General features: G+C 66.2%; 1 protein-coding gene across 7 annotated transcripts in view; it reads left to right on the plus strand.

Moving 5' to 3' along the window:
- RXRA (retinoid X receptor alpha) overlaps positions 1–17,852 on the plus strand; it is a 96,653-nt gene extending 78,801 nt beyond the window's left edge. For 6 of the 7 annotated variants that reach the window (XM_067742790.1, XM_067742797.1, XM_067742792.1 and 3 more), the window contains 6 exons: positions 4,596–4,849; positions 7,942–8,071; positions 9,979–10,111; positions 11,665–11,756; positions 13,497–13,602; positions 15,226–17,852. In XM_067742790.1, coding sequence (XP_067598891.1) covers positions 4,596–4,849; positions 7,942–8,071; positions 9,979–10,111; positions 11,665–11,756; positions 13,497–13,602; positions 15,226–15,373 — 863 coding nt within the window. In that variant the 3' untranslated portion in view covers positions 15,374–17,852. The remainder of the gene's footprint in view (positions 1–4,595; positions 4,850–7,941; positions 8,072–9,978; positions 10,112–11,664; positions 11,757–13,496; positions 13,603–15,225) is intronic. The other variant, XM_067742791.1, reaches the window with a different exon arrangement.
- The last annotated feature ends 417 nt before the right edge of the window (positions 17,853–18,269 follow it).

Here is an 18,269-nt window from a genome sequence, read left to right on the forward strand (position 1 = left end):
GCCTGAGCCCTCCTGGGTGCCAGCCCCACACGGGCGGCCATGCTGACCGGGCCGGCCTGAGCCCTCCTGGGTGCCAGCCCCACACGGGCGGCCATGCTGACCGGCCTCGGTGCCGCACGACCCCTGGAAGAGGCTGTGATCACACCCCTGGGGCAGGTGGGGCACAGGCTTGGGGCTGGCCCCTGGACCGGCCGACCGCAGGGAGGGCCGACGGGCACCCTGCCCCGCGCTGGTAAGGAGGGACGCGGCAGGCCCACGGCGTCTCGTGTCGGGCAACGGCAGGGGCGTGCGCACACACGCAGCCCCTGGGGGCTCGTTCCGCAGCATTCCGGAGTTGGTGGGGCCCAGGTGGGAGTTGCCCCGCGGGCCAGCCCTCCCCAGACCGAGCCCGGGCCTGTCCGCTGAGCGTGCAGCTGCAGGGCTCGGGGGCCTGCCTGTGCTCCCGTCTGAAGGGGGGAGACCTGACAGCAGCAGGCTGGAGGGGCACCCGCTGCCCCGCCTCTGCTTCCTTCTTCCTCTCTGAGGAAGGCCTCTCCCCGTTTCCTTCCTGCGCCCCATCCCCTGCCTCCGAGGGACTGGGCTGTGGAAACGGCAGTGCCTGACGCGTGTGCGCCGGCGGGCATGGCCCCGCAGCGGCTGCGGAGAGGCCCCCGCTGGTTCCCCCGCCTCCCTGTGCGGGTGGGGCGCGTGGCTTTGCCTCTCCGAGCCTCAGTTTCCACGGGGTGCATGGGGGTGTCGGCAGGCTCCCCGAAGGGCCTGTTGGGGGGAACGTGGCGGGTGCCAGCCCCGCGCCTGGCGGGTGGTGGGGTCAGAGAGTGGGGGCCGCAGCGTGTGTGCAAGCGTGTGAACCCGTGTGCGTGCCCGTGTATGTTGCACGTGATCATTCTTGTGTGCAGGCGTCTTGTCCTGGGTTGAGCCCCCTGAGGGAAGGAGGGATGTGTCCTCCGAGCTCGAGGGACATAACTCGCCCTGTGACCTCTGACAGGGACATGCCCCGCCGGCCTTGAGAAGAGGCAGCCGGGCCAGAGCCCTTGGAGAAGTCCAGCCCTGCCTGCCCCGGGGGCCATACAGGGGATGGAGGAAGGGCCCAGCCGCCGGCGGTGCCAAAGCAAAGGAGGCGGCAGGCCTGTGGTCCCCCTACCCCCACCCCGCCCAGACACCCCTCCCACCTCGCGGCTTCCTGCCCGGCCCCAGGAGCCGGAGGGCGGCAGTGGGCACTGTGCAGGTCAGGGGGCAGGGGTCCCACCCTGGCTGTGGGCTGCTGCTCCCCAGGACGTCCGGCACCAGCTGTCTCCTGACGCCGGCGACCCCGCTTATGCTGGGCGTTGAGTGCCCCTCCCAGGCGCGTGCTCGGCTGCTGGGGGTGGGTCGGCCCCGGGGGCTTTCCTGGGGATCCCGGCGTGGGGGCCCGGCCTCCTCTGCCCTCCCGGCAGCGTCCCCTCCCCGTGCCGGCCCCTCTGCCCGTGGCTCGGGGCTGGGAGGATAACGAGGCCCTGTCTTGGCCGACGCCTCCCACCCGAGGCTTCCCGGCGCCAGCGGACATAAGTCAAACACAGCCACGTCTAAGAGGTGGTCGAGCTGCCAAAGCATGAATCCCCAGCCCCTCCCCCCTGCCCCCCCACCCCCCGTGTTTAAATAAAACAATAACATTTGTAATGATGCTGCTCGGAGCGGCCCGGCCCTTCATGGCTTCAGAGCGCTTCACAGAGCGCTCGCGAATTAATTCCGGACGCCCCCACGTAGGAGGCAAGTGCTGAGGGACCCCCACCTGCCACCCTGTCCCGTCTGGAAGGGGAGGAGAACCCCTTAACTGGGCCGCGTCATGGGGGCCGTGCGCGTCCCGAGGGCGCCTCCTGCGGATCCAGCCTGGAGGCTGGTGCCGACCTCGTCCCTCTATGGCTGGGGAAGCTGGGGCACTGAGAGGCTAGGGGCTCGCCCGGGGCCACACAGCAGTTGGGGCAGAGCAGCGTCTGATTCCAGAGCCTGTAGCTTGAAGCCGCCTGTTCTCCTGAGGGCTCAGCCGCACCCCTTTGGTGCTCTGGGCCTGTTTCCCCACCTGCTCAAACGTGCCTCTCAGCTGCGTCCCGGCTCTGAGGAGTTAGGGTTCTGTTCAGAGGACAGACCCTGGGGACCCCCACCCTCAGGGTCTCAGGGACACCGGCCTGCCAGGGTCCCCATCATTCCGGATGCTGGTCCAGCTCAGCCTGTGGCTGCCGCCCACTGGGTCCACTCTTCTGGTCTGTGACCCCGTCCCCTGTAGCAGACGGCGACACGAGGAGGTGCCCTGCTCCAGCCCGGCATCCACTGTGTCGGAAGAGACCAGAGCCAGGCCGGCCAACTTGAGCTCCCCATCCAGCCCCACCGGCTGTCAGACTTTCCAGAAGCACCAGGCTTGCAAAAACTCTGACTCGAGGCCTCCCGCCTGGCTCCGGGGCCCAGCTGGTGGATCTGAAGCGTGGGCCGGCCCTCTGTCCCGAGTCTCGCCACACGGATGGAGAATCTCTCGCTCGAGTCAGCGTTTGCGTCTTGGAGAGCGCAGCCCCTGCAGGGGCCATCCCTAAATAGCCATTTGTGGAGGCGGGAAGGATGCAGGGCCGGCCCTCAGGGAGCCCCGCGGCCCGGAGAGGGTCTGAACGGTCGTCGGCGGGGCCGGCGTGGTGGAGAGGGGTCCACGTGGACTGTTGCAGAGCTGTGGGCAGTGTCTCAAGAATTGCACGGGCCCAGGGGACCCCCAGAGAGCAAGAAAGGGAGCCCTCACGCCCCCAGGCTTGGAGGACGGAGCGGGGCTGGGCCGGCAGAGCCCCTAGAGCTGTGGCCTGAGGAGGAAGTGACCGCTGAGAACCGTGGCCGGGCAGGGCGGGCGCCAGAGCCGCGGACCCCCTCCTCCCTCCTGCTGGTCCCCTGCGTTTGCGAGACCCACCCGAGGCCAGGGGTGAGAGGGCCCGGGGTGAGGCCCCGAGCTCGGGCCCCGGAGCTGGGCAGGGCAGGTGGGTCTGGAGGTACGCGTGGGGGGCAGTCCCGTGACAGCGGCGTCTGCGGGAACAGGGCACTGTTTTGCCCAGTCCAGACTTCCTGCAGGGGGGGGTAAGCCTCGACGGAGGCCCAGAGGGGTGATGGCACGTGGGAAGTCCCCCGAGGGGCCGCGCCCTCCCGGCTTCCGGAAGGCTCCATGCTGGGGGCTGCGTGCAGGGCCTTCCCCTCGGTGGGGCTGGGAGTGTGTGAGAGGTTTCACTGCCGCCCTCGGGAAGTCGCCTCGCATAAGCTCCTGCTCTGCCTTGGGGTCTCCAGGGGCCCCAGGAAGCCTTGTGTGGGGTGGGGGCTGAGGAGCTGGTCCTGAGGAGGCCGTGGGCGCCCTGGGAGTGTCGGGGGACGTCTGGACATCTGCTCTGGCTCAGCAGAGCAGGACCAAGGGAGGGCGGCCGGCGGCAGTGGCGGGCCCCGTCCTGGCGCTGCGGCCCTCGCTTAGTGGCATCTGGCGCGTCCCTGGGGAGGCACAGGCCCAATATGCCCAGGGGCTCCCCCGTGCTGGTGCTGTGTGGGCAGCCTCTCCCACCCCTCCAGGCCTCCTTTCCCCGGGTCCAGGGCCCTTGGTGTCCCCAGCAGAGGAAGCGGGGGTGTGAGGGCCAGCAGAGGGCGCTGCAGAAGCCCCCGGGAGCCTTCCTGTGTCTTTGCGGGGCTCTGGGTGGGGTCCACAGCCTGGCTCTGGTTCAGCGTCGCCTTGGGCCTGCTGGGTGACCTCCGGGAGGTCTCGGCCCCTCTTGGGAAAGGGCGGCTTGAGCTGCATGGGCTGTGAAGTCGAGGGTCTGTGAACGCCCAGCCGTGGGGTGCCTGGTCCCCTCGGCCTTCCCTCCCACCCGGGTCTCCGCGGGGATGTGTTGGAATGAACCGTTCCTTCTCCGCCTCCTCCCATCAGCTTCTCTCCCTGGGTTCCCAGAAACTAGGCTGCCCCGACTGCAGCATCTGCTCAGGTTCTACCCTCGTGCTGGACCCCCGCACCCGCCCGGCCGGCCCGGGCTGTCCCGTCTCAAGCCTGGGTTTGACCCAGCTTGTGCTCTCCCCCAGCCCCTCTCCTCCCCGCAGCAGAAAGGGACCATCAGAGATCTGCATCTCACCCCATCCTCTTCCTGGGGCACATTGGACCCTGTTCTCGGCTACGCTCCCCAGCGTTGCACCCCTTGTTCTGCTCCCTAGCTGACGTGAGAGGCCCTTTCCTCAGCGGCATTTCTGCTCTGGTTCTAGGCCTTGACGCCTGCTACCTCTCGTGCCTGAATTGCTCTTCCTATTTTTCCCGTTCCTTCAATTTCATTGTCACTTTTTCTGGGAAGCCTTCCTGGCTTTGCCTCAGTCCGTAGCCCACCAAAGCCCTTTTCACTCCACGTTGGGATCCCTGTTGAACTGTCAGTTTCCTGAGAGCTGGGTCCCATCTGCCCTGGCCCTGGGCGGGTCCTGGGGTGACCAGTAGGTGAATCAATTAATGAGAGGCGGCGTGTTCTGTTCTCAGAGCGCACAGCCTCCAGGAGGCCAGGCTTGGGGCAGAGAAGGGGGCCGCAGTCTGGCCGGCTCTGAGCAGCATCCTTCTCCCCGGCCCCGGCCAGCTTGTGGGTGCGCTGCTCGGGCCCTGGCGGCGGAGGGGCTGCCGCGGGAGCTGCGGGCTGACTGGAAGCCTCCCCGTGCCTCAGCTGTGCAGGAGGAGCGGCAGCGGGGCAAGGACCGGGCTGAGAACGAGGTGGAGTCTACAAGCAGCGCCAACGAGGACATGCCCGTGGAGAAGATCCTGGAGGCCGAGCTGGCCGTCGAGCCCAAGACCGAGACGTACGTGGAGGCAAACGTGGGGCTGAACCCCAGCTCGGTGAGTGCACCCCCGCCCTGCTCTGGGGACGGTGGCCCCGGCGCGCTCCTGGGAGGGAGACCCCCTCTGTGATGTCCCCAGTCGGGTGGGTGAGGTTTTGGTTGTTTGGCTCAAAGCCCAGGACGTTATGGTAACCTTCAAGCTTCGTGTTGTCTCTGGCCCATCGTCCAGCTGGGTTTCAGGGGTTCTGTGTCTGCCCCAGGTTTGCGGGCAGCGTTAGGTCCAGACTTCATCTATGTCTCCCGTGTGTGGTCGGGGTGGGACCACAGCCCTGTGGCCTGCCCTGAGGTCTCCCCGGCTCACGGTGGCCCAGACGGCACCGGACGCACCTGCCCAGCTCCCTGCCCCAACCCCAGGGCCTTTGCACGTGCCGCTCCCTCTGTTCCTCCTCGGGCTTCAGCCTCAGAGAGGTGTCACTTCCTCGCGGAGCCCCTTTCCCTTTGACCCCCCTGGTGCCCCTGTTCTGTGGGCTTAGCGCCCCTGACGTTACTCTTCACGGCCCCTAGCACGTGGGGGCCACACCGCAGCGTGTGCAGTGGGTTAATTCTCCATCCTTGCCATCAGGCTGTTCCACGGGACCCTGCCCTGCCCGTAGGTGCTCTCACGTGGCCCCCACCCCCATCTCCGAGTGTGAGGGTCCCGTCTCATCTGTGGGGGGTCGCAGGCCGCCCTGCTGCCCCGCACTCTGTGATGCCCCAGGACCACGGCCCCTCTGAGACGCCCGCTTCGGCTGCGTGCCAGGGAAGGCGGGCCCTCTCCTGGGCGCGCCGCCTCTCGGCCTCTCGTAGAATGACTCCCGTCGGCTGTGATGCTCAGCGGTCCGTCTGGTCTGTGGTCCGGCCCGACCCCACGCCCCCTCTCCGGTCCCAGTGTGGGGTGGGGAGGGCTTCACGACTGAGTCGAAACCCCGAAAGAGAAGTCCTGGCCTGCCAGCTTTTGATTTTGTCAAGTAAGGACGTTATTGGGAAGAAAACAAATCTGCCATCTTTTCTCTCCACGAATTCAGAGCAGGCGGAGGGGGGTCTAGGGGACAGGCAGGCGGGCCGGCCAGGCAGCGGGTCTGCCTTCGTGCTGCAGCTTGAGCTGGGCTGGCCTGGGTCCCCCGCTCTGGGGACGGCTTGTTAGGCCCCTTCTCTCGACACCGGCGACACCTCTCTGCCCTGGGGCAGCCTCGGGCCTCTGCCTCGGGATCCCGCTGTCACCTCCTAGCACAGGGAAGGTCCCGCCCTCTCAGGCACGGGCTGGAACTCCAGAAACTGCCGTTGCATGTGGCCTGTTTTGTCTCTGAGCGGGAATCCAGGCTCGGAGAAGTTAAGTACTTGCTGGAGACCACCCTGCGGGACGGAGCAGGGCAGAGCTGGAGCCCCCTCCCCCAGGGCAGCCCCCCAGGCCTAGTCCTGCACCCACTGTGCAGGCAGACGTTGCCCCCAGCTCTAGGCGTGACTGTGCTCACCTACAAGGCCCCGGCCTGCCCGGGAGTGGCTCAGGGTGACAGCCTGTGCCCCGGACCTGCTTTGGGCCCCTTGAGGGCTCGGAGGGAGCCGTTGGCTGGTGCCCAGGGAGAAGGCCCGACCGCTGGGGCTCTCCTCGGGTCTTCCCCACGCCCCCCGCTTCCCCCTGCATGGCTCCCCCATGCCCCCCACCATCAGGCTTGTGCTCTCACCTCGAGGGGCTGCCCTGCGGTGTGGAAGGGCAAGGAGCACGGTCCCCGGGGAGTGCAGCCTGGCCGCAGTGGCTCCGGCGAGAACCTGGCCCTGGCCTCTGGCACGCTAGCTGCTGGGTGTTTCGCTCGTGTGAGTGCCCGTGGCTGCCGCTGTCCATCAGACGGGATGGGGTGGGCGATGCCCGCAGGGTGTCCTGGGCACGTGGTGTCCGGGGCCCAGCGAGTGTGTGGACTTCCGGTTGACGCTCCTGGGAGGTTTGTTGCAGAGCAGGTGGGGGCGGGGGCGCCCAGCGGCTGGTGCCTGTCTGCCCCTCCCCCTGAGGTCCGCGGACCAACTGGCCACGCCCCGCGGCTGCCGCCTCTCCTGGCGTCCCAGGTCCCCTTTCTGCTCGCCTGGCTCTGTCCGCCCCGGTGGCCTCGGTGCCAGTTGGTCACCGGGCCTCCCACGAGAGCCCTCAGCAGGCCCTTCACGGGGCTGGGTTGTTTAGGCTGCGTCATTGGGGGGCGGATGGTTTCTGTCAGGGGAAGCTCTTCCGAGGGGGCCTCCCCCGTGTGGCTGCCTGGCCGTCATGGTTTCTGGAATGAGGGGTTTCCACATCCCGTGCACGGGCCTCGGTCCCCCCGTCCCCGGGCCCAGAGGTTGTCCACCCGAGCCCCACAGGCTGAAGCCGGGAGCAGCAGGGTGCCGCGGAGGCCGCCCAGGTTTCCTCGTCTCTGAGAATGACCGGGGTGTCCCCTTCTGGCTAGAACTTTCTGGAGGGGCCTCTGATGCACCCTCTCTGAGTGCCACCCCCGAGTCTGGCCTGTGACACGGGGTCACCCGGCCCCAGCCCCCGGGGCTGCGGTGGGGACCGAGTGGGTCGTAGCACGGTGTCCTTCCTGTGGCTGCTAGGACAAGTGACCGCAAATCAAGTGCCTAAGACAGCACAGAGTTTAGTGTCTCACGCTTCTCGAGGTCAGAAGGCTGAGCTCAGTGGCCCTGGGCCAAGTCAGGGCATCGGCAGGGCTGGCCCTTCTCGGGGAGAAGCTGCTGCCCGGCCTGTCCCCGCTCTGGAGCTGCCCGCGTTCCTCAGCTCCCGGCCCTTCCTCCGGCTCCGGGGCCGGCAGCGTCTTCCCTCCTCGACCTCGGCCTCCGTCCTCACGCCTTCTCTCCGCTCTGACCTCCTCCCCGCTCCAGTAGGGACCCTCGTGATGGCACTGGGCCCACCCACTTCTTCCAGGGTAACCTCCCATCTCCAAACCCTTAACTTGGCCGCGTCTGCAGAGTCCCCTTTGTCGGGTAAGGTGGCACATTAGCAGGTTCTGGGGTATAGGACGTGGGTGTCACCGGGGGCGTTATTCAGCCGCCACTGCCGGGTAAGGCGTGTGGCGGGACCTGGCCTGGGGCTGCGTTCTCTGCTCGGTGCTCACGCGGTGCCCCTTCCCGCAGCCCAATGACCCCGTCACCAACATCTGCCAGGCGGCCGACAAGCAGCTCTTCACCCTGGTGGAGTGGGCCAAGCGGATCCCACACTTCTCCGAGCTGCCCCTGGACGACCAGGTCATCCTGCTGCGGGCAGGTGAGTGGCCGGGCCTGGCGGGGGCTGGGCAGGCGTGGACAGGAGAGGGGTGGGGGCTTTGCGGCCCCGCGGGTGGGACGCGGCCTTCCTGCTGCTGCGTGGGGCCGCAGGGGAAGGGGCACGGGCCGGGGCTTCTGCTCCGGCACTGCCCACCGCAGCCTGGGCTTCCCTCCCCTCCCTCATAAGGAAGGATTCAGTTTGGGGTCTCTCCTAGTGGCCTTCAGAGGGGTGACGGGCCGTCTGGGGGACCTGTGGAGAGGGAAGGGTGAGCATGTCCAGCAAGGGCTGCCCTCGGGGGGCTGTGTGTTCTGCCTTCTCCCCCGACTGAGGCCGCAGCCCCTTTCCCAGGCTGGGCTTGCGATGCGCGAAGCTGGTGCAAAAACAGCTCGCTCGGTGCTCAGCACACACCCCACGGCCGAACGGGTGGTGAGGGAGATCCTGGGACCTGGGGGCGGGCGGGGGCGGGGGATGGGAGCGGCGGCTTTGGAGTCCCGACGAGGCAGCCGCCCGCCCTCCAGGCCGTTCTCTCATCTGGAAAGTGGGCATGACGGCCTTGCCGCGTGGAAGCCAGTTTCTGCTGGGACACTGGGGTCCTTGGCGCAAAGCTCCTGCCAGAGAGACAGTAGGGACTGGCCAGCTGGGAGGTGCTGGGTGGGATCCCCACCCCACCGGTCCATACGTGCGCACTGGGCCCTGCGGTGTGCACCTGCTGACCTGCGTGCTCCGGGCCTGTGCTGGGAGCCACAGGAGCATCGGGCCAGCCCAGCGCCTGCTGGGCCCACTCTTGGGGGCAGGAGGACAGGTGGCAGCAGGGTCAGAGGTAGGAAGGGGCTGGGCGGGCCTCAGTGGGGGATGAGAGGGAGAGAGGCAGAGTGATCGCAGAGTGGCAGGTAGGGCAGGCGCTGGGGGGCTGGTCCGGCCCCTCGCAGAGCTCTGGTCCTTGGCCCTGGTGTTTGGCCAGCGGGGTGTCCCTCGCGCTGAACCTGGGGGCGGGGAGAGCCCGTGCCCAGAGGAGTTTTCACTCTGGGGCACAAAACCCAACACCCAGAGCCGTCAGACCCGCAGGGATTGGGAAAGTCTGGGACCCGGGGTCGGAGGGCGTTCTGATTCACCGACCAGGCACCCCTTCCTCTCCCTGGGCCTCAGTTTTCCTCTGTATGAAACGGGGCCGATACTTGCTCTGTGGGGTTGAATCAGCATTCAGTGGGATGATCCTTGTGATACTGGCAGCCGCCAGCGCAGAACCTTCGGGGCACTCAGGAGTGGTGGCTGGGACGGGCACTAGTGACAGTCCTGTGGGACGATTCATGCTGTTCAGTTTATAGGGTCATCGAGACACCTGCTCACAGAATCGCTTCCATCCGTCTGTAGCCCTTGCGCCTGCGCTGGGTGCGCCAGGGCCTCATGTAGAGAGAGCGGCGAGTTGGCCTTTGGCTCTAAACACCCCTTGTTTCAGCTCAATAATTTGCTGTTTTGTGGCGCCCACAAAATGTCAGTCTCTGGGAGTTTGCCGTGGGGGGCCAGACTGGCGGCAGCTGCTCCAGGGCCGCCTGGAGAGGGTCCTGGGAGCTCCCTTGTGCTCCGTGGCACAAGCGTCTGGCACTTACAGAGAGAGACTTCCCTGGCACCCTAGTTGGGGAGCCTGGGTTAAGCTACGCTACAGGACATGCTCTGTGCAGGACTTCTCAGGGCCTTTACTGCACGCGCTGTAGAGGCATCCCCCAAACGTCCATGCTCGGGAACTTCCTTTCTGTGGAACGGTCATGGGCTCGGGGTTTCATGGAGCCCACTTTGGGAACCGTGGCTTGGGAGGGTGAGAGCTGCCTCTGGGGGGCCCAACGGGGGTCGGGGGCAGGGCGGCCCGGGGGTCTGGAGACAGCAGTGACCGTGTGTTCTCCCCGCCGCAGGCTGGAACGAGCTGCTCATCGCCTCCTTCTCCCACCGCTCCATAGCCGTGAAGGACGGCATCCTCCTGGCCACCGGGCTGCACGTCCACCGCAATAGCGCCCACAGCGCGGGGGTGGGCGCCATCTTTGACAGGTGGGGGCCCAGCCCAGCCCACGGCCGTGACCTGCTTGGCCTTTGTCCTGTTTACGAGGGTTACACTTGCGGAGATACAGAGACGTGCAAGGACTGAGGTTAAAATCCCTCCAGGGACCCCCGACAGCCGCAGCTGACGTTTTTGGTTTACTTTTCTCCAAGTATGTTTTCAAGTCCTGCCCATGGGAAGGAAAGCTGCCCTATTTTTAATGCAAAGGTAGACTGTGCCGTAGGTACCGTTCTGTGCTGCTGTCATGTCGGATGCGGCGGAGACTCTTACGAGCTGAGACTAAAAGCATCGCGGCGCCTGTGAGCCCGCGTACACCCTGTGCCCGGGTGCCCGGCTGCATCTCAGCGCTGCTTCTGGCGTGTCCCCGGTGGAGACACCGCTCTCTGCCCCTCGGCACACAGCCGGGGGGCCAGTGCTGGGTAGTGGGTAGGGGGCTCCGTTCAAGTACCTCCAGAATCATGGCCCACCTGCGCTGCACCAGGCAGGGCGGACGGGAGCTACTCATTCCTGTCTCTGGGCCTTGCCTAAGAGCCCGGAGGACCTGGGGACCTGGGTGTCAGCTCAGCCAGCCGGAGTGGGAAGGGCTGGGGAGGGGCGTCCCAGGGTCCCTCGGGTGTGGGGGGCGTGGCACAGGAGTGGTGAGTGGGAAGGAGCCGGTGGCAGGGCGTGGGGGGTGGGGATGGTGGTGGGAGGGGTCCCAGGCGAGCCCCCAAGTACAGGAGCCTTGACGTTAGAGGGGAGCAGCAGAAGCCCCTCCTGTAGCCCCCCGGGGATAAATGTGGGAGCCCTGCTGCCCCGTGGGACAGCTCAGGGAGAACAGAGGGGCACCGCGTACCGTGGGCAAGCACTGGTTTAGACAGTGTAGGGATGTGTCTTTGCCGCAGGACGTTTCAGGGCCTTTAACGAGCTCGTGTACAGTAGTGCCACCCAAAGGGGCTGTGGAGCGCGGGCTTTGCTGCCCACAGACGGCTTCTTGGAGAGCACGTCCCCTGGGGGCATGTTTAGAAGTGCGGCCCCAGTCACGCACCCAGCTGACAGTTCTGTGCTTCCAGCTGCTAGAGAGGGGACGGTGATGGGAATGTAATAAGTGGCCGGTGTCGGGAAGTGGAACGGAGCCCGCTCCGGCTGCAAGGAAGGAGCCGGGAAGCCCAGGAGCTGGGGAAATGCCTTCCCGCGGGCGGGCTCCGGGGAGTGGCAGGAATGCGGCGCTCAGGCCGCCGTGTGTGGTCTGCATCCCCGTGGGGCGTGTGGCTGTGGGCTTTGCCCTGGACATGCGGGGCCTTGGCTCGCCCGGCTGTCACGAGGCTCCTCTTTAGTCTCTGGCCCCCCAGGATAAAATCCCATTCGCAGACCTTCTTGAGGAAGAGGCATGGTGCCCCCGGGGCGGGATGGGACAGGCTGGGCAGCTCCCCCGGTCTCCTGGCTCTTCTCAGCTGCCCTCCAGGCCCACAGCGGGCCTCCCGAGCGCTTTGGGGTTCCTGGCGGGTCCTGTGAGGGCCGTGGTCTGACTTGGGACGTCGGCATTTGCCCGCTTCCCCCTCAGGGTGCTGACGGAGCTGGTGTCCAAGATGCGGGACATGCAGATGGACAAGACGGAGCTGGGCTGCCTGCGCGCCATCGTCCTCTTCAACCCCGGTACTGCCTTCCTGCCACTTCACCTGCTGTCCAGGCCCGGGTGTCAGCCCGCCTGGGGGACTAGAGTCCCCGGGCTCTCATCCCAGCCCCGCTGCTCACGGGTGCTGCAGCGTCGGCGACCTGCCCCTTCTCCGAGCCTCGGTGTCTCCCTTACGAGGGGGGCAGAGCCATGCCACCTTCTTCCCAAGGCCCTCGTGAAGGTCGGACAAGGCTTGCGCAGCCGAGCTCATCCTCTGAGGTTTGGTGAGGGCTCTGGCCGGGCCTTTGGGCGCTATGTCCAAAGCGAGGCCCCACTCACACCGGCATCCTGGGCTCCAGAGGAGATGGCCTCTTCGCGCGCCTCTGCTGCCCGAGTTCTGGAGCCCGGATGTTTTGGGGGTGGACGGGGACACCGGGGGCAGGTTTGGGGCTGCTGAGGGCTTCTAGGGGGAGGTGCCGGGAGCTGACCAGGCAGTGGGAGGATGGGACGGCCCTAGGGGTCGCGGGCCCTGACTCCTTGCCCTCTACCGGCTCCAGTGCTGAGGGCCGGGCCGGGGTGGAGATGGAGTCCGCTCGTGGGGGACAGCCCGTTGCCAGGGACGTGTGTTCCCCAGCTTTGTGCTCGAGCCCGTGACCCTGCCAGCATGGGAGGCTGAGCCATGTGTCTTGGCCCTGCCTGGCGGGATCCCCATTGAAGTCGTGCGTGGCTTGGCTCCTGGCTCTGGTTCACCTGTTGGGGCCCAGGCGTGGGGTTGCTGGGCACAGAAGGGAGATGTCCAGGGCTGGCAGAGCCCCAGGGCCTGGGGGAGCCCAGTTGCAGCGGAGCCTGGCATGTTCCCAAGGTGCCCAGGACCCTGGGCCACCATGGCATTCACACTGGGCCGCAGTGCTCCTACTGGGACATCAGCCAGCCAGGGCAGGGCCGGTGTGGGACCCCCCTGGTCTGGGACTTACAGGCCAACCGACAGCAGTCCTGTTCCGTGGCTGAGCCCCGGACACTGCGTCAGCTTCAGACCAGCAGCAGGGAGGCTCTAGCCTCTGCCCCCTGAGCCACTAGGACGGACCGTGCCTGGCTGGGGCCAGACTCAGGGCTGTGAGAGCCCACATCCAGATGCGCAGTGGTGGCTGCTGTCCGGGGGCAGCGGGGAGAGAGAGAGAGAGGCTCGTCCAATGTCAGCTTACTGGGCAACTTCAGGAGATGAAGAAGCCCAGGGGGCTTATTAGCAAAGCTTTGCCCGGCCGGGGGGCTCTCGGTGCCTCGGAGAGAGGCCTGTGACGGCTCACCAGGATGAGCCGGGCGGCCCGTGCTTCTAAGCCTCACCCCTGGGCCCTGGGGGCTTTGGCGACCCTGGTCCCCGGGGATCTCCGTCCACAGGCAGAGCCTTCCAGCCTGGACTCCTGCCGCCAGGGTCCCAGGGCTCGGGATGGCTTCAGGGCCCCCCAGAGCGTGGGTCTGGCTCTTTCAGGTACAGGAGGGTTTGGAGCCTTCATCTCGCTCCAGGGGGCTGAGACCCGATGCAGCAGAGGCCTCTGGAGGCCACGCGGTTGCCATGGTAACCAGGAGCCGCCCCGGGGGCAGGCCCGTCCCACTTTACAGATGGGGCTGAGTGGCAGGAGGTCAGGGGACTGGCCCAAGGTCAAGTGGCCAGCAAGCAAGCGGCAGGGCCAGGGCTCGAGCAGCCTCGTCTGAGTCGGGGCTCTCGGCCCCTGGGGCAGGTTCCCCGGGCAGGGCTCTCACCTGCGGCCCCTGCTCCCTCACAGACTCCAAGGGGCTCTCGAACCCGGCCGAGGTGGAGACGCTTCGCGAGAAGGTCTACGCGTCCCTGGAGGCGTACTGCAAACACAAGTACCCCGAGCAGCCAGGAAGGTGAGCCTCGGCCCAGCCTCTGCCTGGACGGACCTCGGGGTCTCTTTGCAGACCCCCCGCCCGGGGCAGGACCCCGCCACCAGCCCTTCAGACCCTCTTGTGGATTAGAAGGCGACACCCTGCCTTCACCCAGGGCAGTGGGGGATTGAGGTGCTCTCCCGGCCTCAGCGGGCACGCTCTCACGCTTCCTTGTAGCCCCACCAAAAAGACAGGCCCAGCGCGGGCACACAGTAGGTGCTTGTCGCTGTAAAGCACGTGAACGAAGTCAGTGCCTTCCTCCGCCTGCCAAAGGGAACCGCTAGAGGTAGGGGCCTGGCGTGCTCACCCCTAGCGGGGAAGGACGCCAGCACACAGTAGGTGGTTTATAGGCGTATGCAGAGTAGATGGCCGTGGTCTGCAGACCTGCCCGTCTCTCCTGGCCGACTGTGGGCCCCGGAAGGGCTGGAATTGTCTCCTTTCTGGGTCCACAGTGCCGGGCGCTCCGTGGGCGTCCAGGAGAAGGGGAAGCATCAGTGGCTTCACGGCATTCCAAATCTGCTGTCCTGATTCTGCCCCCTCCCTCTCCCGCTGGCCGCCCCGCCGACTGGCACGCACGGGCCACACAGGGTTAACTGTCTTGCTTAGCCTCATCTGGTTTGGTTTAGAGTGAAACTTCCCGGAGGAGGATGAGAGGAGGGGTGGCAGGCCCGCCTGTTTTTCCTGGCTTCCCGCCCTAGCCCATCTCGCCAGCTCAGCAGAAAACAGCTCGTTCTCTGGCCCCGTTCCAGCCTCTAAGCTGCGTTTCTGCCTTTAAAACGCGGGTAGTGTTGCAGCCAAGCACGGGGCTTTTCCCCCTGAAATACAGACACTGTTAATAATTAATGAGGCCCTGGGGCCCCTGGAGGGGCATGTGGAGAGACCAGGCAGCACGTGGGATGGGGACGGCATGGGGGACAGATGTGGATGTCGCTGGAGGGGCATGTGGCCCCGTCACCCCCCCCACGGCAACTGTCCTTGGCAGCGGGGCCACTAAGCTTGGCGTCCCTTTTCCAAGAGGCTCCCAATGTCTTCCTGTGTTCCTCCCCCACCCAGCGTCCTCCCCAGAAACTCCCCAGGGGGTGGGCACGGACCGAGGCGCCTCCTTCTCTCCCACCCGCCCTGTCTGGGCATCAGGTGCCTCTGGCCGAGCTCTTTCTGGGGAAGGTGGGCCCTGGCGTGGGGCCCTGGAGGCTGGTCCTTGCTGAGAAGGGCTTGTTGGCGCTCAGACCTGCTCCCAGCTCAGGAACGGCTTCACCTTTGGCGCCCCTGCAGCCAGGGGCATTGCTGGTACTCAGATCTCTTCTCATAGCCCTTCTTCCTGCTTAAAATCCTACCGTGGCTCCCTCTTGCGCTGGAGAAAGCTCACGTGTCGTAGCTTCCCCACGAAGCCCCGTCCAGCCTGCCCCAGCCCGGCCACTGTCTCGCCACTGGACCTTCATCCTGGATCTCCACCCTGGGGGGCTCCTGCCGTGGCAGCCTCAGGGGGATGGGGCAGTGAGCCTGGTCCCTTCCCCAGGGGGCCGCTGGGCGCCGGGACGGAGGGTGGGAGGGCCCGCCCCGCCCTGCCCCGCCCCGCCCGCCCCTCACGCGGCTCCCGTCCCGCAGGTTTGCAAAGCTGCTACTTCGTCTGCCGGCCCTGCGCTCCATCGGCCTCAAGTGCCTGGAACACCTCTTCTTCTTCAAACTCATCGGGGACACGCCCATCGACACCTTCCTCATGGAGATGCTGGAAGCCCCGCACCAAATGACTTAGGCCCCCGGCCGTTCTTCGCACCCGCCGGTCCGGCCGCCCCGCCGGGCTGCCAGCAGCTCTTCTCAGCCGAGCCCGCCCCGCCCCTCCTCTGCCTGGATGTTTGGACTTGGGGGCGTGGCCTGTCACTGCTAAGCCTGAGATGTGCTGCCACCCTCGTCATTTTCAGTACTACTCGACTGGACCGGGCAGTGGCCATGCTGGGGTGGCAGCCGGAGTGGCAGGAACTGGTGTGAGCCCCGGGGGAGCCCGGGCGGCTCACGGGGTCTCAGGCCCCCGCCCCCGGAGCTGCAGCGGTCAGAGGGTGGCTTTGTTCCGTCACTGTTTTGTTGTCGCGAGGTCCTCTGTTTGCAGGGATCCCTCTGCCTCCTGTGTGTGCTGGCAACCTGCCAGCCCGGCCTCACCCACAATCGGGAGGAGGGGACAGGTGGGGGGGTTGGCATTTCATTGCAAAAGACTCCACCTGCCCCCTGGGAAGACGGGAGGGGCTCTGGGGCAAGCAGCCTTGTCTCCCCTCAGAATGAAGGGTGAGCAACCCCTGTTTCCAAAGATGACTTTCAGCTTTGTCCCCGAGCCAGTCAGAACAGAAGCTGACCTCTGTGCAGGGCTTTGGGGCCACCTCAAGGCTGCAGGGACTGGAGTCACCTGCCCACCCCACCCCACCTCATTTCTCTCTTTGCATCGTCCTGGTTTCAGCTTCTTGTCCCACATGGTCCTGTCCAGCCCTGGGTAACCAACCCCCACCCCGCCCCCAAATCTTGCAGTCTGTGCCCAGGGCCAAGGCTGACCCCAGTCCCCAGTCCTGGAGGGCTAGCCTGGTCTCTGGCCCTCCTGGAAGCACTGGAGGGCCATGCCGACCTGGGCTCTGCTGACCTCTCAAGGGCAGAGGTCATCACCAAGGAGGCCCACAGAGACGGGAGGAGAGGAGAGTCACTTTCCCCAGAGGGTCCTCGGGCAGCTGTGCACGTCGAAGGAGGGACTTGTGGGCGCATGGCTCGGGGCAGGGGGCAGATGGTCCATTCTGGAACGCTCTGGGTAGGGAGGCCCCTTCGCTGGCTGTTCTGTCCAGAGGACTCTTGGGGTCAGGAACCGTTGAGTGCCAGCACCCTTGGGCCGGGGCTGGATGCCCCTCGGGGACAGCCAGCCTGGCTGTGGTCTTGGCCGGCTGATGGAGCCCTTTGTGGGAGCTCCATCAACACCTGGTCTGGTTGAGGGCACCCCACCCAGCCCTGCACCCACCCCTGAACCTTTCACCCACCCCAGGCAGGCAGGCCCTCTGCCCCTGGGGCGGGGGCGGGGGCAGGATCTCTCAGGTTGAACTGGCCTCTTTTGCACTGTAATGCCCTCCCTTTGGTCTGAGTACTTTCCATTCGCATGCCTCGTACTCCATGAACCCAGCATTTGTCAGTCGGGGGGGAGGCCTGAACCGGGCCGGGGGGCTGGGGGGCCGGGGGTAGGGGTTGGGGAGGAGAGTCCTGTCTTCTCAGCCCATGAAGGGGATGCTCTGCGGTGCCTGTCTTCTTCCCGCCACTCCCCACCAGAGAGGCCCCAGAGCGGGGGTGGGCAGGGGGGCTGTGGATGCCCTCCCCCCGAGTCTGTTCCCCCGGGTGCTGCAAGGGTGCCCCTGGGGCTGGAAGGGGAGATGCCGGCCTCCAGGCCTCTAGGGAGGACGGGGTCCATTCTTTGCCCTCCAGGGTCTGGCCTGAGCTAAGCGTGAGGCACCTGGACAGAAGATGTGGAAGCTTCCACAAACATGTCCTTTCTCTGGCACCCCACCCCGCCCTTAACGTGGTGGCCCAGGCGAGGCGTCCCCTGCCACACAGGCACCCCCAGCCCCGTCCACCATCTGGGGCAGAGATGGGGCGAGCCCACGCCTGCATAGTTGTCCCTCTTCCCAGACTCTTCCTGCAAGTCTTGGCACCCTTTGGGGGCATGCTTGTGTCAGGCAGAGGGACGCCGGCACCCTCAGGGGCCTCCCTCTGGGACCCCGTCCCCCTGGGAACGTGGACCGCCCCGCGGCCCGCCACCCCGGTGCCTTCTGTAGCCAGATGCACCCTGTCCACGCCCAGCCCCCTCCCGCTGCCCCGGACCCCTCGGGAACGTGATGGCTCCAGTGGGAAAGACCCAGGATGGAGCGCTTTGCTGGGGGGTCGGCCTCGTGGGCTGACTGCCCGTAAAGCACTGAGGTCCCCAGGCCACCCCCTCCCAAAGCCGGAAACTCCCTGGCCCCTCGCCGCTCAGCCTTCCGTGGCCCCGCCGGCACGGCAGCATCTCGGGCGCTTGGGGGCTGCCCGTTCATCTTCTCCTCGGTCCGCTGTCATCGATGTTGTCATGCAGTGCTGTTTGTTTGAAAGATGATGGTGGGGAAATGGCACATTACTCAGTAGAGAGGTAGGATTTTTATTTAACCAGACCTTCAGTAGTATTACCAATCTGGTTCAACTAAGGTGATTTTTTGTAATTATTATTATTATTATTATTATTTTGGTGGGACAATCTTTAATTTTCTAAAGATAGCACTAACATCAGCTCATTAGCCATCCTGTGCCCGTCCCCGCCTGCTGGACGCTTCCGGCACGTCCCCTCCCTGCTTGGACATCAGGTGGGCCTCCCGAGGCCGAGGAGTGAAGACGACCACGCCCCGGGTTTGGAAGGTGTTGGCAAAGCCAGACTCCGGCTCGTCCCCCGTCAGGCGTCTCCTTGGAAGCTGTCCTGCCCGGGGACGTCCGCCCAGATGACTCCCGGGTCAGCCCCTGGCCCTCTCGTCCCCCGGGGGGGGGGGGAAGACGGCGCCACACTCGCCGTGTTCCGGAAGGATTCGGGCTGGCAGGCCGCTGGCCAGTGCCGGAGACCATGCCGAGCTTCCTCCACCGGCTGGAACGTGCAGCCAGTGGGTAAT

The sequence above is a fragment of the Pseudorca crassidens genome, chromosome 7, assembly GCF_039906515.1.
Source record: "Pseudorca crassidens isolate mPseCra1 chromosome 7, mPseCra1.hap1, whole genome shotgun sequence".
NCBI lineage: Eukaryota > Metazoa > Chordata > Mammalia > Artiodactyla > Delphinidae > Pseudorca > Pseudorca crassidens.